The sequence below is a fragment of the Molothrus aeneus genome, chromosome 1, assembly GCF_037042795.1.
Source record: "Molothrus aeneus isolate 106 chromosome 1, BPBGC_Maene_1.0, whole genome shotgun sequence".
Classification (NCBI taxonomy): Eukaryota; Metazoa; Chordata; class Aves; order Passeriformes; family Icteridae; genus Molothrus; species Molothrus aeneus.
In genome coordinates this window covers 145,505,160-145,530,441 of record NC_089646.1, presented here as the reverse complement: position 1 = coordinate 145,530,441, position 25,282 = coordinate 145,505,160, and the positions used below count along the sequence as shown (strand labels likewise).

The 25,282-nt window shown below is 36.0% G+C and overlaps 1 protein-coding gene across 8 annotated transcripts in view; it reads right to left on the bottom strand.

Moving 5' to 3' along the window:
- Positions 1-25,282, bottom strand: part of PHF20L1 (PHD finger protein 20 like 1) — a 57,379-nt gene that overhangs the window by 19,188 nt on the left and 12,909 nt on the right. For 3 of the 8 annotated variants that reach the window (XM_066566626.1, XM_066566643.1, XM_066566640.1), the window contains 9 exons: positions 22,127-22,334; positions 21,352-21,483; positions 16,444-16,526; positions 12,470-12,722; positions 10,269-10,454; positions 9,856-10,062; positions 2,589-2,807; positions 2,336-2,392; positions 992-1,096 (listed from right to left, as the gene is read on the bottom strand). In XM_066566626.1, the coding sequence (XP_066422723.1) occupies positions 992-1,096; positions 2,336-2,392; positions 2,589-2,807; positions 9,856-10,062; positions 10,269-10,454; positions 12,470-12,722; positions 16,444-16,526; positions 21,352-21,483; positions 22,127-22,334 (1,450 nt within the window). The remainder of the gene's footprint in view (positions 1-991; positions 1,097-2,335; positions 2,393-2,588; positions 2,808-9,855; positions 10,063-10,268; positions 10,455-12,469; positions 12,723-16,443; positions 16,527-21,351; positions 21,484-22,126; positions 22,335-25,282) is intronic. The other 5 variants (XM_066566648.1, XM_066566656.1, XM_066566663.1 and 2 more) reach the window with 2 other exon arrangements.

Here is a 25,282-nt window from a genome sequence, read left to right as displayed (position 1 = left end):
AACATTCAAGTTTTACCCAAATTGCTTTTTGCATCTGGATTTAAGATTTCTATTTGTTGAGACATTGGGCATATTTTCTTCTCATATTTACAAACACTGGATAAGGCTCCTAGAAACTGGAACCTAATCATGGTACCTCTGCCAAGCTTCTAATTTCCAAGACAAGCTGGCAAAATGACCAAAGGAAAAAAAAGATGAAAAAAAGAAAGAGAAAACCCCAGCCCACAACAGACCCCCTTATGACCACAAGAAGATAAAACCAAAGAACAATACTGGACACACTTATCAGAATCTTCTTGCAAATACTTAGATGCCTTCTCAGTGCAAGTAAGAAGCTCCCACTGATTTTTAAGTAGAATAAGCATTTGAGGTTTATAGCTTAAAATTATGTTACTCCAGTATAAGGATGAAGAACTACACAAAACTTACAATATTGCAATTCACACTAAAGCACTGCATGATCTGGAAGCATTTTCATGGTATAGCACAAATTTTGGACAGGGAAACACATAATCCACAAAATATAATCCCCATTTGTCAAGGCAACAGACAAGGCTGTTACAACAGAGATGCAAACCTCATCTATGAAGGGTTAACTGTTAAAGAGGGGGTGCATTGCATACAGCAAACCACTGGAATGTAGCAACTAACTAGACACTAGAATGATTTTACTGTCCAAGCAAAATAGGTATGACATGTATACAGAGCTTTCAATGAAGAATTTAAAGAGATGAAAACAACAAGCATATCTTTTTGAAGAAGGAAAAAAAACCCTGTGAAATATGTGTGTCTAACACATAGAGAGAGACAGGCTATAAATGCAAGGAAAAAAAGAAGTCCCAAGTGTCCTTTTCGTATTTAAGGCTAAAAATTACTCTTGGACATTTCTAAAATTTTACATTTATATTGTTTACAAACAAGTTTTACTATCTAATGATAGAAATACACTGGGTGGTTTTACTTACATTAAAAACATATAAATTGAACTTACCATGCTGTTTTGATTTCTTCTTTTTTTTCTTCTTCTTTTTCTGTTTTGGTTTATGATCTTTTTCCTTCTTTTCCTTTTTCTCCTTTTCTTTTTCTTTCTTTTTACCTGAAATAAAAATTAAACAATTTAAAGCAGCTTAGCCTAAACAAGGCATTCAAAATCAAGTGCTTCAGTTGTCTAGTCAGATCAAAATGATTCAGTTAATTTACTTGACATCTTGGACACACCTCTTATCAATTGCTGGTATAATAGTTCAAAGAAATCTCATTTGACAAATAATATTATATCATTTAAGTATTTCTAAGTAAGATATCAAGGCAGAAAAAATACAGCAACGTACACAAAATATGTAACATCACATAAATAGCTTATAACTTCTATTTTACTTACAGTTTATGACAAAAACATTTGGGCAAGAGAAAGAGCTTTCACAAGGGCAAAATTCCCAATTATAAAGGTTACATTGTCCTAGAAACACATATTAGGCCTACAGAAAGACACTTGAAGGAAATTTCAGTATCAGAGTGCTGCTGTCAGCACTCTGCACTATACAGTGGCATCCTCACAGAAAACTGATTCTGACACATTTTTTATGCTGCAGTTCACTTTTAACCACTGTTGGTATATACAAGGACAAGTACTTTGACTTTGAAAGACTTTTTTTATCCTGTTAATTCTCCCTAGACAAAATACACCCTACATTTTCACTCCACAATAACTTCTTAAGTTATCAGCAGGGAGAAAAAAAACAAGGAAATTAACTTGTTACAAAAAATAAGCCTGAAAGTCAGGATTGTTTCCTGCACACAAACTGGAGCAGTCTTATCTTCTTGGGGAACACAGAGACAAAGCTTTTACCTCCTGGAAAAACAAAGTAGAATCACTTCTCAATTCTTGCCAGTCCCTAATAACTTATTTTATTTTGAACACAGGATAAAAACAGACTCCTCTTAATCTGTATTTTGATTCATGAATCGCCACATGTTTTGCTAGTAACCCTTGTTTGCTGTTCTCATCTCAAATCTGACAGTACAATGGAGTAGCCAGTATTACTCATTCTACTAAGAAAAACCCCAATCAAATGAAAAACCAGAGGCAGTGGGCCTTTCATAGATACTTTAGGATCCTTCAAACTTCTTGCTATGGGCACTTTCATTTTATCTTATAAATTATTCTTCTGTTACAAAGCTGTCATATGCATAACAACTCTTTTTAGGCCCTTAACAAACAAAAAATGCAGCTGGGCCCAGGAAATATTTTATGCTTTTACATTTGCTCTTCAGAGACAGGAAGTATTAGAGAATTTTTCCTTTTTTTGTAAAAATAATATTGCTCTCCACATACCATATGCTGAAGAACTTTTCTCTTCCAGTTTTCCTTTTCTTTCCATTCTAGCTGCACCTGCAAATTGAAAAATGTAACACCTAAGGCCAATGTCTGGCTGATGACCTAATTTCTTGTATAAGTCATTAGACTGTAAAAAATCCTAACAGCACACAATATTAAGAAACGTACAAACAAAACAATTATTTTTAATGTCATTTTACAATTATTTTTATTGTCTAAAGCACTGGAAACAAAAAGTATTGTAGTTTACCAACTTCTGAATGCTTCTCCTTCTCAATCACGTTCTTTAATATTTTCTCCTTCAGACTCTCAAAACATTTCTCCTTTATGGGCACAGAGCATTGTATCTCTGTCCCTTCAGAGCTCACTGATGTGGAAGACCTCTTTTTTTTACTATTCCCTTTGGGTAACTTGAGACTATTGGTTAAAGGCATTTCCAGATGCAAGGCATGTACATGGGACGAGGGTGCTGAAAACAAGAAGATGGATTTACTCGGCATTCCAGAAGGATTGCAGCCAGCCAGGGCTGGGTCAGATCACTGAAATGTCAATATTGCTCATACCATCATCACATTTAACAGGTCATTACTGCACATGAATGCCTGGACCTTAGTCTTACATACAAGACAATACATGCCACAGGAGGTTTATTCCTATATTTTAGAATTTGCATTCACTTTTAAACTACCTCTACTGGTTAAAATGTACTTTTGCTGACACTTTTAAGACTTTTTGTTTCCTTTTTTTTTCACTGTAATAGGAACCCATGACAAGAGTAATAGTTAAAGGTGCTGACACTGTCAGTAGCATTTAAGTTAATGCTCCATTATGTTAACAAAGAAATTAAGCTCTGGTACAATATTTGTAGTCCTATGTATAAAACATTTCTGCTCTGAATTTTTCATTGATTTTAATAATAATTAAATAATTCACTTTCTTTCATAAATCTACATTTAAATAACATGTAAAAGTACCATGACTTGTCAGAATTTGGCATCATATACTGACAATTCTCATCTTGTATTATTTAGAAAAGTATATTTAGTTTAATATTTAGTTGTTATTTTAGCTCTTTATCTGGTGCAAGTTAGGAAGTAATAAACTGTGAACAAAACAAAACTGAAATTGCAATTTTCACTGCTAATATTTATAATAATTTTCAAATAATCAAATTAGAATAAAAATTATTCATAAAGAATATTATTGAAGTAATTCAAAACCCTCTATTACTGTCCTATAACTATAGTTAGAGCTTCAAGATTCATCAAAATGTAATTAGGAAAGTCTAATTTTCATCAGACCCTTGGTCCATTTTAGGACCATGCCAAGGACATATTATACAAAACTGCAGCTCTGTAAAGTCACAAAGGGCTCAGGTTTTTACATGCAAAATCCTGGAGGCACCAGTTACCTTTGGTGTCTCTCAACAGAAGAGCCCAACAAAAGCATAAGCATGTAAAAAAACAAAAGTCCTGAAAAATACCAGCTATTGGCCAAAATATTCAAAAAGACAAAATATGGAGCTGATCTGGAATGCATTAAATAAGCAGCATTAAGATAATTTAGTAAATTCAGTCATAGAAAGATTCTGGGGAAAAGGCAAGAACATATCAAGCCTTCCCAACAGGGCCAGACCAACACAAATCTACTGGGATAGAACACAGCTGACACAACACCTGCTCCCACTGCTGAGCCTTCCTGGGAACACCCCACAATGCCACTAGTTGGAAAGCTGAAGGGCCAGCAAGAACAACAGAAATTGGTGCATCACCTCCCACAGCACTTTTCAATGCCAGGTGTCCCCAGCTGCAGGACAGCTCTGGGCTGTGTAACCCAGGCAGCAGCAGCTGCTCAGCTCTGTGTGCTGGCTCCTGCCACACAGCACACAGAGCTGCACAGCCACACCTGGGGCCACCTGAGTCTTTCCACTCACCTAAGACCATAATCCTTTTAAGAGTGATTCAGGCTCTTGCCTATGTCTGTATTTCAAGTGCATTTAGCTTACTGGAATACTTATCACTGACACGAAACACTATCCAAATTATTCCTTTCTTAGGTTTCCTAATTACCATTTGTCTCTGTTACAGGACTGAACTGCTCTGCCATCTGTAGAGCAATAAGTATATTTTAGCACATTAGTAAAAGAAAAAAGTGACACTTTCCCACATCATCATGCTATCAACGTCTTGTCTCATTTCTAAAAAGAGCTCAAAAGGATCACCCAAATGCACGTAATTCATTTAGGTCACTGCCATTTCGATGAAAAGATGTGAGAACACTCCATCCAAACAATCTCAAAAGAAATTTAGTCTCAATGTTAGATGAATTAGTATTTAAACTTTATTATTGAGAAGAAATCCTGACCTGACATCCAAATATGATTTAATACCAACAGTCACAACACAACAAATTTCGGTATCTCAGTAATTTTCAACACAAGCACATCTGACAAAGTGATTAGTAACTGCTTGAGGGAACACTTGTATTGGGCAGAAATCTCTCCAGTCAAGCAAATACCCATCTTACTGTCAGAACTCCCCAAACTGCCCTTCTATAGTAACTTGAAAATAGAAACTGCTATTATGCCTGTATCCATTGCAATGTTATTCTTGGCTTTTACTTTTCTTGATTGAAAATAATTTTAGATAGAGAATCTTAAATTCTCAAATCCTACATAAAGTGTGAAAGCTTGCAAAGTCTGCTTTTCAACTGTGCAATCACTATGCCTTACACATAACCACAAAATTGGACAAGGTGGTCAGTCAGAAGGGCAAGTAACAAATACAATCAGGAAGTATAAGTTCCTACCTTTTTTATTTTTAACTGCTACTTTTAATTGCAATTTATTCCTCTTAAGGAGTCTAGCCAGCCACCTCCCACACAGTGAGAGTGGGAGGTCTGCAGTTAACACCCAGCACAGAGAAAGACGACCAGAGATTAGACTTGGTAAACTACTGATTTTGTCACCATTCCAGAATCAATTTTATCACTAGAAGACTGATTTCAGATTAAAAAAGAATGCAAACCACAGCATTCCCAGTCCACTTTATAATATGCTTCCAGTTCTACTTCTCCTGTTAGAGAACAAAGAAGTGACACAAGTCCCCTCATGCAAGGACAGGATGCTGTGCCACAAATACAACAGCACAACTGGGCTTGCAGTGGTACTGCTTATTGCAATTCTTCAAGCTCAAATGAATTGTAGTAATTTGAAGCAATTTATTTTGTTGGTATTATTTTACTGGTATTCTATTTCATGGCTTTCCATGTTTAAAATAATATAAATATCACTATCTGCATTAATAAACAACCTAAATCATATTGCAATAGAAATATCAATCATGCTGCTCATGTTTAATTTAGTGCTTTGAATTTCCAGTGCATAGATCAATTTTATATTTAAACAGATTTTTAATTGCATATCACAGATTAACACTGGAGCCTGCCCAAAATGATGTCTTTAAGCTGATAAAACAGTTCTTGCTTGCCTCATGACCAGCCCAAACTGGGAACTTTCAGGGCAGATATTAGAATGGCAGGCATTTAAATTAGGGAGTAAATTGGACTGTTAAGAGATGGTTGAAGTAAAACAAACAGCCACAAAGTAACATGAGAAAGTAACAAGATGAACAGTTCATCCCTCTTAAGAGCAAGGTAAACCAGAAACACTGGCAGGAGTTTTTACAAAGCAATCAATCTCATTTTCCGAAAATTTTGTACATCAGCTGTTTCTTGTTCCTGCTGTAGTAAGCTCTTACCAAAGAAATTATATAAAGTATGCAATGTTTTTTTTTTCTTTTAGTCTTAAATTCAAATTTCTTCCATATAGTTAACCTAGTTTACCCTACCAGCAAAATCATCTATTGGTGTTAGAATTGAAAATAACAGCTAGTGATAATATTGTTATATCAGCATTACAAATATTGTATTGTTAGATTAGAAAGTGTACCAATATTTTCCTTTTACTTAAACTTCAAAACCCAGATTGCTTGCTGAAATTATGTTTGCTCAATATTTAACAGTTAAAGTAACATAAATGGTGCAGGGTTACAGAGGCCAAGAGAAAAGATCACAAATTTAAAGAGAAGCACAACTACAGAAAGACCTGAACTTCATATATTCAGAATGACAAAACTACTGTACTTTGCAAGTATTCTGATTGACTGTGGATTTAAAATCTCTGAAATGCTAAGGTGATCAAATGCCAGTTATCTGCATTTTAAGTAATTTAGCAAATGAAAGCAAAGATTCTTAGTCATGTGTGTGCAGTATCAGGTGATCACAAGTAGGACCTCACAATAGTTTAGTAAAGCAGTACCTCAGTTCAATAACTAATGGGTGTTTACAGGTCTCTACCAAAGTGCAAAGTACTTCCATGGAGCCTTTGGACTGAAGAAATTAACACAGAGCTTTTGTTTTGCCTCTACAGAATGTTAAGGTGTTAATTTTGAGCAATGATTTTGAAATCTATGTGCTAACACTGTGAGTTACCATTTATTCATCTGCACTTCAGTGCACCTAGTCCTCTCCTCTGAAAACACCATGTCAATACCTTCTGAATAAAGTCACTAAAATGCATAATTTTTAACAACACCAAATAATTTTTTCAATTGACTCAACTGATAGCCTCCATCAGAAATCACAGTGTGCAACATCACAAATCTCTGGTTTAAACCTGCCCAGCTTGGTTACAGAAGGGTCAGGGATCAGACCAGGCTGTTAAAGGCTAAATACCATCATGAGGTATCTCTGAAACTATTCACAGTTACCTACTTCAATGATTACAAAGACAGCAGGTCTAACTTAAGTGCACTTAACAGAATCTGTAGTGATGTCAAAATGTAGAACTCCAAATATGTCCAGGCTGTGTTAATAAATCTTAGCAGCAGAGACACCATAAAGAGATGCATATTTATAATAGATCTTTCAGATCAAGAAAACACAATTACAGAATAGTTTGGATTTTACACCAGAGTTCTCAATTTGTAATGGATAGGGTCACAATGCATACATTTAAGCAATGAATGCAGTGTATTAAACTGCACTTAGATGTTTCTGCATAAGAAAAATTAACTTTTCTCAATTATTTCAAGAATTGACAGGAATGAGAAAGGAAAGCTTTGGGCACCTCTCCTGTATCTATTCGCTTGCTTAAACAGATTGTTTAAACAGATAATAAAGAAAGTACTGATTAATAGAGTTGATCCTATTTATTTTCCTGAAGCATGGAAGAATTTGGTGTAATTATGTGTGCTTCAGGAATGTGACTTGAGAATCTGTGCTGTTTCAAAGGCAAAACGATGCCTTCTAAAGCAGAGAACACAACAAATTTATTCCATAGTGTAGACCAATTCCAGAGGTTTCAAACCTGAACTTCAAATTTACATTTTTCTATTTCTTCTAAGATTATGAGGATAAACATGTTCCACCAGAGTTAGAAGACTGGGATGAACCCCAAACACATGAATTTTACTTATAGAGTCCTAGTGATACCACTGACAGAGGCAGATAGCTCCAAAACCTGCGATGACATCTGTGAATTAAAGATATCAAACAGCTTAGTTTAGTCTTTCAGGCCACAAAGTTGATACTCAAGAAGCTGTTGGGCTACATGCTGCAACCTACTGAAAACTTCCAACATTTGGACAAAAATTCAGTATGAAAGCTCAAGACACAGTTCCATTTACTGCATGATGGAAAACTGTAATACATGAAAATTAGGAACAAAACACATGAGCCTGGAAGGCAAAACTCAAAAGACAAGAAATGTACCAGGCAAATCAGTTCCTTTAGTGCTTATAACTCTTAAAATTATATAGATATGAAAAAAGGCGCATTAAGCTTTATATACAGTATAAACTCTGTTGTCTGGTAGAGGTTGCAAGCACTTCCAGCTTCCCGCTATGGACTCAAGTAGTAACAACAGACAATTTTATCATGGAATTTTTCCCTGACACAAACTGTGTGGACATGTCACATAATTCTGAGTCATTAAATAAAGATGGCTCTAAATGAAACTTATTCTTTCTTTTATTGCTTCACCTTTGGCCAAGACCAAGACCCAGCTCAACAAACATGTCCAAAGTGCATTCCTGAGTGCTGGGTTTAGAAGCAGATCACTCTGCCCCGAGCCTGGCCCTTAACAGGAGCAGGCAACTTCCAGCATTACCAATTATACATAAAATGAACTAGAAAATATATTAAAAAGCCAGAAGTTAAATTTCTAGTAACTGAAATGAGTTTTACCAAACAGGAAACAGATGGCTGCTGGAAGCTGTTTATTTCTTTTATGATCTTGTTCAATGAGTGGGCAAATACAAAACTCCCAAAACCACTTCTCTTAGTGGCAAAAGACATGACATAAAAAAGACTTTTATAGAAGTAATTTTCCCAGGAATCTGTAATTCTGCTGCTATGCCATGTATCAATGAAGACCGTCACATGGTTTCACTCAAGTAATTAAGTAGTATTTTAATATTTTAAAAAGCTTAAGTGGTGGCTCACTAGAGATACTCATAACCCTTATTTTGACAAATTACTTTAAGAGATTCATAGATTAATAGACCAAGATACAGTTTAACTGTCATAATTCTATCTTTTAAGGTCATGCTGCTCTCCCTTACTATCAATCAGATTTATCAAAAACTTTCCAAGCATAATATAATAATTTGATTTTTTTTCCCCTCTTCTTACTTTTCTGAACAATTTTCTCATGAAACAAAACAGAACAAAAAAAGGCTTTAAAAGAATTCTTTCGTGGAAGCCAGTTAAAAATGGTATGATACCCACATACAAGTCTTAAAAAAAATTATATGGACACCTAGCATACACTGGATGAAAACAGCCCACTCTTAGGGTCTGCAAAGCACTGTGTAAATCCTTCCCCCAGTCTCTCAGTAACCTCTATCCAAGGTAAACCACAGTAGTCAGCAAACTCTTACAAAGGGAGAGGCAGCCCAAAGCTTCATGTAAACCACAGTAGTCAGCAAACTCTTACAAAGGGAGAGGCAGCCCAAAGCTGCACCACTGGGCTCTGTGCTGAGGGTGACCAAGTCTATATAAAAGTTATTGAGGATTTTTCAGAAATATTTCTAAGTAACATTTTGTAGCAAGCGAATGACAGAATTTCCACTGCAAAAAGATGCAAAGCAGAGGAATACTGACTGTTTTTGAGAACACCATTATTTTAAAGCTGAAGCCACAAATTAGTATGTTAGTAAAGACTTCACTTTGTTAATTATTTTTATAACTTTTAGCAATAGCAAAAATATTTTTGAAATACTGCTCACTACATTCCACAGTCTCACATTCTCCTTAGATCATGTTAGAAGTGCCAAAGAAGCTCTAAGCCAGTGAAGACAAAGAATATGCAGATGAGTGGAGTCCAGAAGAGAGGCAGGATTTTGAGTGTGCAGAAAAGAAAATAAAAAGCATCCCCTCATTCTGTGGGATTGAATACACACACATTTTAACCCTACAGCTATAAATCTCTCTGGTTGTATACTGAATCTCTTTACCTGACGCTGTTGTAGCTACTCTTCCATCAGTTACTGCTTTGGAAGGAAGATATGCAATCATCTGAATATCTTCCTTGTCTTTACTGGAATATTCATTACGGAAAGTGGATTCTGCGGATAACGGTGCTGTAACTTCCGAACTACGGCTTAAATCAAGAGGGAGACATGGTCCACGCTTCTCAAGTGACACATGAGCAACATCAGGTACTACATAAAAGAAAAAATGTCATATTAAAAAAGACACATGGGTCCAACAATCAACAGTCTGGATTGCAGCGTTACATAACATAGGAACAGCAAACAGCTTTAGCTACAGCAGTTCAAAATATCCCATTAGCTGAAAACCATGTAAGGTCTAACTTTTATGATTCAATTTCTCTTGGGCAGTTCTTTATTAGATTAAGATACATTACCCTCCAATTTTGATGACTGTTGGTTTTGACCACTGATGGAGAACACTTTTCCATCAGTAACTGAAGAGGGAGAAGAAACTTTTTCTACAGAATCATCAGGCAAGGAGCAAGTGGCTAAACGCTGTGATCTTCTTCTCCGTTGGCTATGTTTGTAGGATCTAGGGGAATTCACTGGCTGTGATGGACCTAAAAAGAGATCTTTCAATGTTCATGAAGCAGAGAGATACACCATCATCTTACCGCAGCATTTGAGAGCTAAAGATGGGGAGTGCTTTTAATAGCTCTTATTTGCAAAGCTGGTAATCACAGCTAAACTAGCATAAGTAATTACAGAACTGTGACTACCAGGAGCAAATTCAGATTTATGCTCAAGACATGATTCTGGTTTTTGCTTATTAGAAATTACTAGGGCACCTACTTCCCCACTGGTAAAGGTTGTTGTTTTGTGTATTTACAGTAAGCAACCCTCCCCATAAAACCCAGGCAGCAGGTTACTTATAATGGAAGGGGGGTAGTAGGATTTAACAACAAACAGAACAAATGATCACAATTAAAGATCTAAAAAGTCATGGATAGTTTTAACATACAACTTAAATAATTGAAAACAGTGTTTAATTTTATATTCCACCTCCTGCCTTCTGATAACCTGATATCAATACCCCAACTGAAAAATTCTAACACACACTGCCAATGCATGGCACAGTAAGAAGGCTCCAGAACTTAATACTTAAAAAAACCCAAACAAATGGGGGAGGAGGACTGATATAGGTTAATATAGGCCTGATTCATTAAAAACAAAAAACCCACATTCCCCTACCTCTCTTCAATATTACCCAGTTCCACAAAATTTTGCCTCAGAAAAACATTTAAGTTACTATTACACTGTAAATCACTGTTCTCTCAGTTTTGTAAGCAGTTTTTAGAGTCAGATATACAGATTTTAAAATTAAGACACAGCAAAACTAACTTTCCACTAGAGGTAGAAAAAAGTTGGAAGCCAAAGATTAAAGACAATACTAACAAGATCTAAGCTACTAAGTAACCAAGTTTTAAATTAACTGTTTTTAAAAAATATTGCTACAGAGAAGTCCAACTTAATCCAAAATAAAAGCATGCTTCAGGAAAGCTACTTACCATTGCTCTAGGGGTGGGGATGGAAGGCGTATTACAATATAGATGACTGCTAACATTTTGTGGGGACAAAATACAATTTTTACCAATATGTCCTGAATAAAGAAGGCTGAATTTGCACTCCTCCCTCTCCCACTCATTTAGTTATCTATGAGCAAAGATTAAAAAGAAACTTATCTCATAAGTGAAAATACAAAATCAAGGTTGAGGGGAACACATGATGCAGGTTGAGTCTTCCATCCTCAATCTCTATACTAAAGTGAAAAAAAAACGTAGCTTTTGACTTATTGAAACCTGCATTTATGTTAACCTTTGGCCTCAGCATTTAATATTCTTTAGGCAAAGAATCTGGCACTAAGTAACACTAAAAACCTAATGTAATCTCAAAAAAAATCATAGAAATACCTTAATATTCACAAAAAATAGCATATTCAAGCATGCAGCATAAAGCTTTCCCTATTCTTCTGATAAACAGTATTTTCGTGCTTGGAAATCAGTTACACAGGTTAAGAATCTGAACACCCATGGGATTTTTCTGGGACAAGGAAACACAATTTTTAACATTTCTCCATCACAGATCTTGAACCCATCTTCTCTTTCACATTGTGTTTGGAGGAAATATCACATAAGGTGATGAATGCCACAGCCAAGAGGTACAGAACATCAGCCTGGTGAAGGTGAAGCTTCTCAGAGAAGGAAAGGTCCACACCAAAGTGTATGTCTTTTCTTTTTAATGAATCAGGCCCTTTTCAGAAGGGAGGTTTGATTTTTCCTGTAGCACTGTTAATGCTAGTGTGGAGATTTAAGCTAGAGGGAAAGCCAACCCTTAAAAGTCATGACTCTATAAATATCAATATATTATTTAAATGTATTATTTCTCATAGAATATTTCAAATGCCTTATTATGTGACTTGACTTTTAAAATAGTGAGCTACCCCTAATTCTCCCACTTGGACATTTTATTTAAAGCAGATTCATTTTTAAAAGCAATAGCCATTTACAACCAAAGAAAATTTCTGTATATCTCTTAGAAGTAGTTACGGAATTTTTTTTAAAATGTCTGTGCTCACTAGTTTTATTTATCACAGCAGAAGGAAGCTGAGAGACCAGCGTCAAATCCTCGACTTGTATTAATTCTGGGGAAAGTGGTGATTTAGGGGGCTTTATACACCCGGAAGAATCTCCAGATTCTTGTTTGCATTTCTTGCTGCGAGCCTTTCCTGAAGACAAAGTTGAGGATAACAGTGCAGGTTTCTGAATGTTGGCAGAACTGCTAATATCAGCTTCATTTTTTTTCTGACTTTGTGGTTTAGGTGAAATCTCCTGAATAAATAATAAAAAATTGATACTTTTATTTCAGTTTCTTCGTTGTAGTTCTTGTATTCTATTTTGATCTTTTTAAAAACAATTTTAGTACTCAAACACTTAATAAAGCAACATTATTTTAAGTACAAATGAAAACTATTTAAAATGCATCACATTAAATTCTGCTTTTTTTAAAGGAGCACTACCAATTTCTTTCAGTATTCAGAATACTCAATTCTTACTATTTGAAATACCTGAAAAAAAACCTGAAAATAAAACATTTTTCCTCTATTCCCAATTTAAAAATGCAATAAAATATTTTTAGTTTTCTCTTTCACCTTCCCTGTCAGTGCAGTCTCCAAGCAGATTCTGGAGAGCACCTGTTCCCAGCCAGAACACACACACACTGATGCACCATCACAGAGCATCTCATGCTGGAAGGGACCCAGAAGGATCCTCATGTCCTCCTCCCTGCTCCTCACAGGGCTGCCTGCAGCTGAATCATGATTGGGAGTGTTGTGCAGACACTCCTTGAACTCTGGCACTGCAAACAATCCTTCCTCAGGAAAACTGCAGCTCTAAACAAAGTTGCCAAGATTTTCCCTACACAGTCATTTTCCCAACCAGAGGCAAAAAACCCCCCCAAAATAAAAGGCAGTTCCTCAGGAAAACTATATTTAACAAGGAATTTGTATTTTTGAGAAACTGAAAAAGTTGATAATGCTCCTTTAAGGAATGTCTGAAACAATGAGAAATTTCCAATACTGAGCACACTCTCACATAACCCCTTTCAGTGCTGGGAGTCTGGATTTCACCACATTCTATGTTTGTGCAAACATGAAGAAATCACAGCTTCTAGCACCACAGGGTTAGACAGATTGCTAACTGTCAGGGGAAAACTGGCAGATGAAGAGTTAAAACAGTTTTTGAAGGAAAAGAAGTCAACATATAACACATCTTTCCAAATTCCTCAATTTTCATCCTTCTTCACACAAACAGTACTATTTTTGGACCATTAGCATGCATTGACAGACATTAGCACTTTAAATTTTTCACTGGAAGTTCTTCCTACATTACCAAAACTGTGCATGTGTTACAACTTGCCTAATAAGGCAATATCTGAATATAATTTCTTAGGCCTGTCTCCCTTCTCATCCCAGTTACATCATACAGCATAGTAGCATCTAATAAAACCATAACTAACAACGCAGAGAGGTACTTCTAGAACGTGTGCACTACTTTATCCAAACTAGAACCATGGTGATTTGAGGGTATTATTGAGTTTTGTTATAAATTGCAGTTTTATTTTCCACTAGAACTTTCCATTTTCCAATGGAGGAAAACCAAAAAAAACCAAAGCAAACCAAAACCCCACAAGTGCACATTCTATATCTGTAAAAGGGTGCCCCTGATGCTACATGAATGGCTCGCTGGGAGTATCCTGTAAAGATGCAGTGCAAAACATCCCGTTCAGCAGACAGCAGTTCTACCTTGCATAACTCCATTACACACATACTAAGTGCAGTTTATTCATTTAAATAAAATATTCCATGAACTGTAGAGTATACCTATGCTGGTTATGAGGTATTACCAGAAATTAATTAGAGTCGTAACTTGTAAATAAACAATTTTATTGTTCATCTTCACAGATGTGAAAGACATACTACAGCATCCATTACTTTCAAATTACAAAGTTATTTAAACAAGATTAAAAAAATTAAATTAAGATTTTGATAAGGTGCTTAACCTCTTAACAGGACAAATTAACATTAAAAACCTTAATGAATTAATGTTATCCATCTACTCAGGTCTTGGTCAAAAGGAAATATAACATGACATACCCTAATACAATTAAATAAACTACTGTATCTGCAACTAATCGTCTGAGGTTTTGGGTTTAAGACAACTGTAAACTAAAAATGTATAAATATAAACAAAAACTTGCATCAACAGAGTCAGTTTTCGGCTATTGGCCTGAATACTTCTACCATTATTCTGCATTACATTATTAAAAAAGCCTACAAGATATTTTATCCATTCAATTTTATAGCAGTAGCAGACAAAGCCTCTAAGGAATGTCAGCTTCACTATCAGAAAACCTTTTGGGGAGGGTTATAACTCGGCCATTTTAATTTCACTTTGCACAGGAACTCAGGGAAAAAAGCTTTAAGTTCAAAAAATTTCCTCCCCACAGTCAATCATTTAAATGTTCGTGAGGTTTCTCGTTTTAGTTATACACAAAAGAATAGGACAATTTGGGATTTTAGATGCCTCTTTAAAAGAGCTTAACTATTATTTCCAAAAAATGAGGTTTTTCAGACCATTAGCATGTAAACAATGACAGAGACATCTTGTTTTTTATATCTGATCAATAAAACAGGAACAGCCGAGTTACTAAGTCTGAGAAATAACAAAAAGGTTATAGTAAATATGCACTGCAGTTTATACTGTTGCATACACAGTCTATGTAAACCACAAAGTCCCATTCACCGCAATGGGATTCTGCAAGGCAAGATTTACATTGTAATGATTCTCCCAAAAACAACATGCTGTAAGCCATTTCACAGTTTTTTGCACATTGAAAATATCACACACAGTAGCAAGAAAATCATAGCATCTTTAATATGCAAAAATTTGAGAAATGGAATGTCATGTCAGTACACTGTAAACCTTTATGCAAAATATCGGTCAATGCATCGGCACCGCAGTGGCTCCACCAGCCCTGACAGTGACAGCATCAAAAACAGAAAATCAGGTTCCATTGACTCTCATCCAATGCAGCATCAATGGAAAAACCAGAGCAATGCAATTAATATATCAGCTCTAAAGAAACAGTACAACCAAAATATCAAATCAGGTTTGGGGTAGGGACTGTTCATAGAGTGTGCCGGGGCTAAAGAACAGAAGTGCTTGTTAAAGAATTGCAGGCAGCAAGGCTACTTTGTTCAAATGCTGCTGTTAAAGAATGAAAATGCATACAAAAAAGCTGTATTAAAGATACATTAAGGCTCTGATTTAAATAATTGGAAAACAAAGATGTCCTGAATCAAGACTACTGTTCATCCTTAGCTTGCTTTACCATGCTCAGGCATTCAGCCCTTTTAAAATGCAAGATAATGCACAACTCGGAGTCAAGCAATGCCTGAACACAGTGCAATAAGCCAAAGACAAAATGGCAGCCTCCAGATCCTGCCAATAAGCAGGTTTAAAAATCAGACCCTTAACATTATTTAAAAGTATCTTTTTTGTATTTATTAAAATACACACTCTTGCAAAATGTATGGCTCATTGAGCAGTTCATAAAACACATACAAGCCTACAACACCAAATTCTTACAATATAAAAGAAACTTCTTTTAAAAGAAGTTCTAAGTGATGTCAAAAACCCTGCTTCAAACACAAATCAAATTTGTGTAAGGGCCTGTTTCTAAGCCAGTCATCATTCCAGCTATAAAACTGGACCTTGGGACACTGGTCTCCTCATATTTGTTGCACGGAGACTTTATTTTGTTTTCTGTTAGTTTTCTAACACAAAAGCTCATTATTGAAATTCAAGTTAACACTGTGTTTAGAGACAATTAAATTCCATATTTCTGGCTCTGCCAGAAATGTAAACATAAGATAAATTTTCAGTTCCCTGTTATATCTGAAGGGGAAAATTTTTATGTTGTAGGTACTACATCTCCATGGCACACTCCAGTGGGAACTTTGCAAAAGAATCAAACTCTACCATTTCATACCTGCTCCAGGACTGGAGCTGTTTCTTTGTTGCCTTCCTTTTTTTCAGCACCATCTGCAACAACAGCTTTGGATGCCAATAAACCTTAGGAGAAAAGTTGCAGATATTTTTAGTTAGAAATACCTTGCAACAAGAATTCATAGAGAAAGAAATATAATATCAAGACAAGAAATATGAACGCAAATCTACAACATGACTCTTTCTGAAATGGCTCCACACAAAGCTAAACACTTTGAATTAGAAGAAACAAAAAGTTAAAGGACATCCCAACAATGACATGCTTACATAGGAAGCATTTCCTTGGCATATTTACTGACAAGAAGAAGATCAAATTATCAATTCTAAAAAGAAGCCTTGCTGTTCTTCCAAAGCCCAAGCACTTGAGCTTTAAAACCAAACATATGATATGTAAGTTAATTTTGAAATCGGAATTCTTTACAAAACTTTTGCCTCTCCCCTCCTTTCCAGTCTTTGAGAAATTCACATCAGAATTTCTACTACCACTTCTTAATTATAACACATGCAAACCTTTCTTAGACATAATACAACAAGGGATTCAATTTCCAAACAAATATTCTCAGCAGTGGAGCTCCCAAATTACCTCAATTAGATGACCATATTGGGAGCAAATAATATCTTAGAATATGTAACTTCATTCACCAACTTATGTAAAATATCATTACTACAAAAAAAAAATCTGTAAAGACAAGGAGACTATTAATACAAGAAAGCTTTCTGTCAGTGAAATATGGCAGTAGCTTCAGTTGTACATCACACAATAACTTTAATTGCCTAACAATGCAGAGACAGAAGAAGTTCTACACCATTAAAAAAAATACAGAACTGATAAAACCTAAAAAAAAAATCTGAATAAAAATTTCTATTATAATCTCTGGGAACATCAATATTAGGAGTGAGGAGTTTAAGTCCTCAACATTAACTTGACAAATTCAGAGGGAATTTGCTATTGCATTCCATAAAAATTAGATATGGCCAAAATTAATTTAAGGTTCACAATGTCCAAGGAATTATAAATTAGTGAAGCCTGGGCTTTCAGGAACTGTTCCAGACATTAAAACAAAACAAAAAAAATTCAGTATTCAACAATAAACACCAAGTGGTTTATCCCATTTACTATTTATGTTAGATTAAGTTATGTCTTAGTTTAGGTTAACTGAAAAGCAGAAACTTATTTAGTCCTATTAGATAAAAATGAGATTATCAGGTAAGATTTTAATTCTGCATTAGACTACATAATAGATTTATGTTTTACAGACTTAAATAAACATTTTAAACTCAAATTATCCTATTTAAATCAAGTTGCAAAAATCGCAGTGTTCTTTGTCTTCACAATAGTGTTTATATCAAAAAGGTGTAAAATCATTTTCAAAGTCAAGTGAAGCTGAATTTTAAATACAAAAGAAAAACAAGCTTCAGTTTATGAGAAGCATTTGTGGTTCTGTAAGCCACAGGCTGCCCAAAAAAGAGTGCCCCATCCCTAGGGGAGTTCAAGGCCAGTCTGGATGGGGCTTAGGGAAAGCTGGTCTAGTGGATAATGTTGGAATTAGATGGCCTTTAGGTTCTCTTCCAACCCAGACCATTCTGTGATTCTCAGATTTTCTGATTTTTAGTTTTAGCTAGATGATCCCTGCTCAGAAATTCAAGTTAGTAAATCAATCCAGAGTCAGATTTGTCACTACATAATCCTTATGATTTCCTTTTTCTCTACATCATGAAGTATTTTTCTAACCAGGCACCATGCCTGTAGGACAAAGCATCCTCACCAGCTACTGCAAACCAGGACTACAGGCTCACCACCCTGTCTGTAAGAGCACCTAAGAAAGCAAAAGCAGGGAGTGGCACAGTGAACCAGGAATGTTTTGTTCTGCAAACTCACTGCAGTTATTATCTGGTTTTAGGTACCAACATGCCAGAAGACATGGAAGCAAACATTCCAACAGGGGCAAAAAGTGATTGGAAGATGACATTAATATGTGCTTAGCAGGGGATCTTCACCCTTGGGAAATGGAACTGCTACCAGTGCTAGTAGCAAAAGAAAGGGCACAGGAAGGAACTTTATTTAGTTGAATGGTGAGCAAAGAACACCTGATGCAGCTGTGGGTCTTGTGGCAGACAAGAAGACCCTTCTCCATCAAATGCTGAAATCCAGGAAACAGGTCCCTTCACACAGCCTCCTGCAATAGTGTTTTGCACTATTTCCCCAATACAGCCATAAAAACCTGCTATATGTTTTCCTAACAGCTACAATTCTTTGATTATTAGCTACTCCAATGTGGCTAATTTTATTAGTGGCTACTTTTATTAGTAGCCACTCCAATGGGTACACCAGCATTACTCCCAACCTTCTTTCAAATCTAAAAGCTTGTGCTGGAAACAAAAATGTCACAATGCAAGCGTACACTGATATAGAATATATTGTATATATAAGCATTTAATGCATAGGAAATAAGCATGTGACAAGAAAAAAATTTGATCATTAGCAGTCACATTTTCAAAATGTACTGGTATAAAAGACTTCCTATGCTATGAATTGCAGAAATGTGTTAATTTGAGAACAGATACATGAAGTATCTATAAGGCAAGACAAATTTCTTCTTGCAGTTAAAGGATTAATACATTTTCACTGAAAGGTAACACATCCTCTGCTAGCCAAGTATGTCTTGTGGAGACAGACACACAGTTTTTAAAATTGTGACAGCCAATGGCTGCAAAGTCATGGTTTGATTATTCAGTTCAGTCTGTATGAACCTATGTCACTAGTATGATTCTCATAATGCTCCTGAGGTAATAAGAATCTATCCACAAGCACAGGCAAATATAATTTTTTAAGGTAAAGGTTTTTCAGCTTTTTGGTATCTATTGCTACTAACTGCTACTGGAAAAAAAATTAACAGGGCTCTGTCAATGTACATCTCCAGTCTCTACATCTTCTACTACTACTGCTCATGGCAGCAATTAAATTGGAACTTAACTGAAAATGTATGTAGCATGGGAAAGGAGAAGAGAAATGGGGCTGATAAATTTGACATCCATTAACAAAACTTGGAACCAAAGAAGGAGCCTTCCAGAAATGACAATCCTGGAGGCAGAAGAGGGGTTTTTCTAAATACTGCTTCCTTTGTATGAAAAGAACAGATCCTTTTCATCCTTTCTTGAATGAAAAGCTAGACATGCCAATACTCTCCTTGCTGCATCTAAAGCACTGCGGGCAGCAGGATGAGGGAGGTGATTCTGCCCCTCTGCTCTGCTCAGACCCCACCTGCAGTGCTGTGTCCAGCTCCGGGGTCCCAGCACAGGAAGGACATGGACCTGCTGGAGTGAGGCCAGGGGAGGGACCCAGAGGTGGTCAGAGGGCTGCAGCACCTCTCCTGTGAGCAAAGGCTGAGGGAATTGGGATTGTACAGCTTGGAGAAGAGAAGGCTCCAGGGAGACCTTACAGCCTTAAGAGGGTCTAAAGGGAGCTGGAGAAGGACATTTAGAGGGGCATGTTGTGATAGGACAAAAGGGAATAGATTCAAACCTAAAGAGAGTAAATTTAGATTAGATAGGAGGAGGAAATTGTTTCCTATGAGGGTGGCGAGGCACAGGCTGCCCAGAGAAGCTGTGGATGCTCCATCCCTGGAAGTGTTCAAGGCCAGGCTGGATGGAGCTTTGAGCAACCAGGTCTAGTGGAAGGTGTCCCTGCTCATGGCAGCAAGGTTTGAAGTAGGTGAGCTTTAAGGTCCCTTCCAAACCAAACATTCCATGATTCATAGCCTTTTATTTTTACTGATTGAGAGACTGAAACAGAACCACTCTCATAAGAAAACTGACTAAACATCCTCCACTGCAGACCCATGAAAGGCTGGATAAGCCAAAACAAGTATGAAAAAACTCTCACTACGCAGTTTAGCAAATTAGGTTATTTTTGTTTTACAGAAACAAGTAAGAATTTTTATCTAGTTCCAAAAAAAAAAAAACCAACAAAAAAAGCCCCTCTCATTTGTAGCACGGAAAAGTTTACTAGCCTTCACATAAAATACTATTGACTAGAATAATGAGTGGAATGAATCTTCTATCTTGTCAAAGGGCTCCCCTGTTATGGGAGACACTTCACAACTTTTCTCAACCCAACTTTTGAATGCATCTGATACTTTGCCAGCACAGATACAAACATAAGACTTTGTCCTAAAGACTGACAGGACCAAAGCCAGCAACATAAATTTCTTATTTGGAGGACTATAAATTGAAATAATTTTTTCACAGGTAAGTAAATTTCTATTAAATTCTGGAATAAATGCATTTTTCGGCTTTTAAAGATAAGACAAATTATTTGATTTCGTGTTGTATAGAATGTATTCTGTAGTAACATCCCTGTTTTCCATTAATATATTTGAGCAATAAAGATAGGGAATGAATGCTTAGAAAAAAAAAATCAGATCTTCATAACTTGAATTTGTAGGGATGTTTATTTCTAAATGAAAAAAACTCTTTTTAGCAACAATTTCACTTCAGGAAAAAAATATTTTCTGTTTCGCCACAGCTGACCCTGGCTTTAATTTATAGTATGCAATTCATGACATTCTTAAGAACTTGTATAAACCTAAAAACACCCCATAATGAAGAAAACTGTAGAGCTAGAGGTAAAATATGCTCAAGAAATTCATCAATTCAGGATGGTTACTATACTAAAAAACTAAAAAGACCAAGTACAGTCTGTGACCAATTTATGAACCAGGTAGATTTTACCATTTATGAATCCCTTTAAAATTCTAAACAAGTAGTGACTGCAGTGACCATCTGCCTCATGAATGTGCTTTATGCAATCCACTTCAGCACCTTCTTTACAAGCATGAATATTTCACTACATGAAAAAGGAACAAAGCCAACAATAAAAAAAGTGTTTTACCAGTGATCTTGTTTAGGCGAGCTCTCTTTGCCTGAAATGAGTTGCCTAGATTACTTTTCCTCTTGTGTGATAACGTGCTCTCTGCCTGCACAAAGGCCATCTTTGGAACATCCACTACAGGAAATCCTACTTCTAAACACAAGAAAAACCTCATTAACTCACATTTCATAAATGCATAGCACCAAAAATACTTAAATATTTCAGAACTGCTAATAGAATACTGTAGTAGAGAAACTTTAAATGTTTATAAAAAAGGAAAAGGATACATTCTGAAGATCTAGAATTACATATTTAAACAATAAATGGCAATTATCTAAAACTTTCTAATTTTTCTGAATGTTATGAGAAATAAGCATTAAATACTTAAAATGAACTAATCAACTCAGATACAGTTTCAAACACCCCTGAATATGGATATATCATGCATAGTGGAGGTTTTTTTTTTTTTCCTTAAAACAAGATAAGGGATTATCTCACAGGGACGAGAAGATCCAGGAGTATCAACCAAATTGTACAATGAAATCATTAATAAAAAGCTATGTTCTGCTCTTGATGTTAGTCAAAAGTTTAGCACAAGCAGTAAATGCTGACTGAACTAGATTTATCTGATAAAAATAGTTTCTGAACCAATTACCATGATAATCTTCTGGTACATAATAACAGCAAATATGACATTTTCATCTAAAAATATTGGTTATTGCTTAACTGCAAAATTAGCAACAGGAGTTCAACACTACAGAAAAACCAATTTTGTGTTTATAGAATGTGCTTTTACCAAATGTGTCACTAGATGTAGGCTCCTCTTCCTTTTTTTGGACTTCCTGCATGATTGCAGAGGTTGAGGTTTCTTCCTTTTTTGAAGGGACTTTTAGCCATTTTCTGTCCTCTTTATCTTTATTGCTGTTTGCACTGGTTCTAGGTTTACTTCCTGCTTTGTTCTTGGCTGCTGCAGCAGCAGCAGCTTTGACCAAAGCTATCCAATCCTCCAAAAAGGAAAAAATGGTGAGTAAGTATTATAAAGTGCCTAAGATTCAAACAGAAAATACTCGTAAACCCAGTGAACTTTATCTAGAAATATTCAAAGGAAATTCAATTTCTTTTTATGGTTACTACTCAAAGAGTGGTAAAATTGACCTTCCCAAATTTCCAAATAAACTTGAAGCATTATCAGTAAGTCATGTGGAAAAAAAGGAAAGAAATCATCCAAAAAACCACTGTATATAGTATTCTGGCTGTACACATTCCCTGTTAAATTACTTTTTGTGTCATTGCTTTAGAAACCCAGGAGCTCCCACTCCAGAAGACTGACATTTTTCTTACCCTTCTGGCTCTGAAACACACAATTCCATAGTTGTTGACCTATTATGCAAAGCTACAACTGCCTCAAAGCAGAGTCCAGCTGCATGGAATTCCTCCTGAACTAAATTGATAAACCAGGGATAACTCCTATCTCATTACACCTTTGCTTCCAGAGCAACTACAGACTCTTTTACTCTTTTTGTACTACATATTACAGGTTTCGCTCACTAACTTCAATAAAGTACTCCATAATATGACTGAATTTCACCATCTATATTTAAGGTAATTATGTGTCATTTTGCATAATTGCTTATTTGCACCATACAGAAACATTCAAGGGGTGAGCAATACATCCCACTCTAATCTACTTTTTGACATTTAGACCAAGTCAAGCCACCCCATAAGGCAATGGAAAGAGCTTCCTAGGCTGAGCCAAGCTCTTTCCAGCCTTACATCTCCGAATGTCAGGGTTCAATCTGACTGCCAAAATTGTAACTTGATACTTTTGACTGAAGTATTTTTCAATTTTCTATAACACTGGGGTACAAAATTCTTCTGTGAAGAACTTGTGTGCAATATAGAAGGCAGTAGAAATGATCAACCAGTCAGAATAAAGCATCTGAGTGCTCTGAATTATAAATACTACCACACACAAAAAAAATATGAAAAAGAGCCATTTTTGTCTAGTTACCCATAAGTGCTTTACAAATTGTACTTTTTTTTTTTTTCCCAACTGCATACAGACTATTTTATTCTGGAATATCTCCTTGTTGTTATGTCATCATACAAGATACCTAAAGCAGCTTGATTTTACAGCTCTTGTTCCAATGCAACCCTTTCCCCACTCGTTACATATTATAAACCTTTCAAGTTTCTGTTCTGTTGAGGGTTTCTTTGCCTTCTTTGACATATGAGGAAATCATAACACCAATACAGAGTTAATTCTCCTTGCATTATGCTTTTCCTTTTCCATAGTTCAATACTTTTACATCACTCCTTTACATGGGTTATGCTCCTTCTCTGCACCAACTTACGTACATAGAAACAGCAACAGTTTTGATTCCTCTAAGATGAAGTGTTCCATGTCCACACTGTCAGTGCAAGATGCAGACACTCACACTAGCCAGCAGCAAAGTTTGGAAGCACTTTGGTAATGCTCACACAACAGGCAACTACTGAGGCCACTTGGTGACATGCCAGCACAAAGGAGCGTGTCTAACTGCCAGCTGCATGGTCAGGCAAAAGCACACAAACCTCTCTTTTGGGCAGCCAAAATGAGCACACCTACCAGCTCCAGTCCATCCAGAGCCTTGCCCATCCAGCAGGAGAAAAAACAGGATTGAGCTATTTGTGGTGGTGAGGAATTAGGAGACCTGAGAGTAGAAGTCTTACACTGTACCCTGGCTAAGGGATGAAGAGGATCAGTAACATGGCTGGAGATGAGATCTTATGATAAAAGTGGGAAGGGGAAGTAGTGCAGCCTGTGTCAAAACAGCTTCTAAAGAGCACCCTAATTTTCAGTCAAGCTAAGCACCCTGGAATCAAAAGCTTTCAGAAGATACCAAGCTTCAAACGATGATGCTGAACCAAGTATCTTGGTCTAAGTGCAGCTGGTGCAACATGGAAAGGAGTTTTGTGGTTTTCTTTGTATTTCATTTCACTGTTTGGCTACTGTTCTTACAACATGGAGCTTACAGTAGCAGGACACATAACAATGAAGCAAACAAAGGTCAAACACTCAGAAACCAGAGAAGAGACACATTCATTATGGTGACAGTTATACTTTTTTCCAAGATTAGCATGTAAATTTAAACTCAGTGAAGAGAATCTGAAGCAGCTGGGATGGACAAGATTATGACAAGAGATTCCTTTCAACTTAAAACAATTTTGTGATTCTGAATTGTTCAGAAACTCTGTGGGTCCATTTTTGTTTTGGCTCTGGAGTAAACATACAGGCACTAAAGTGACACAGTTAATGCCTGCTTTTTAACCTTGAATTACTGCTGAGTGCTCAGCAGCACAGCTCTTAACATGTGAGAATTATTTAGCATCTAAAATGGTAAGGTGACTATATTTCTTTTGCAGAGTACAGGAATTCCTCCTTCAAAAGGATACATCTGTGTCCTTTTCAGAATTTTTACCGAGAAATTAACAAAACAATTGAAGAGTAATAGTGGGATCCTAAAGCACGATAAATCCTGAAGTCTGCCTCAGGCTAATAGTATGTAATCTATTCTATCAACCATAATAGCAGGACACTAAATATCACAGATATCACAGAAACTAGCAACAAATTTTAATAGTAGGACAATTTCCCAGCTCATACAAAGCCAAGGGCCCAAATATGAACACATTTGAAATTAATAGAGTAAAAGCAAAATCCTTCTAAGAGAAGTTTTCCTTACTTTTCTTTCATTTCCTGACATTGTCTCTCTATTGGAAGTAGTTGTGTAACTCTGAACCAGCTATTCTGCATCATTGAGCCCGATTTCCCACTTCCCTCAGTATCTCACCTCAGTGAGCTTCTCATTTACATATGTAACTTTAAAAAAATATAAAATAAAATACATCCAAAATGTGTATTTCCTTCTTTTTCTTTCTTACTAAAATTCAGCTTTCCAGTAAGCTGAGA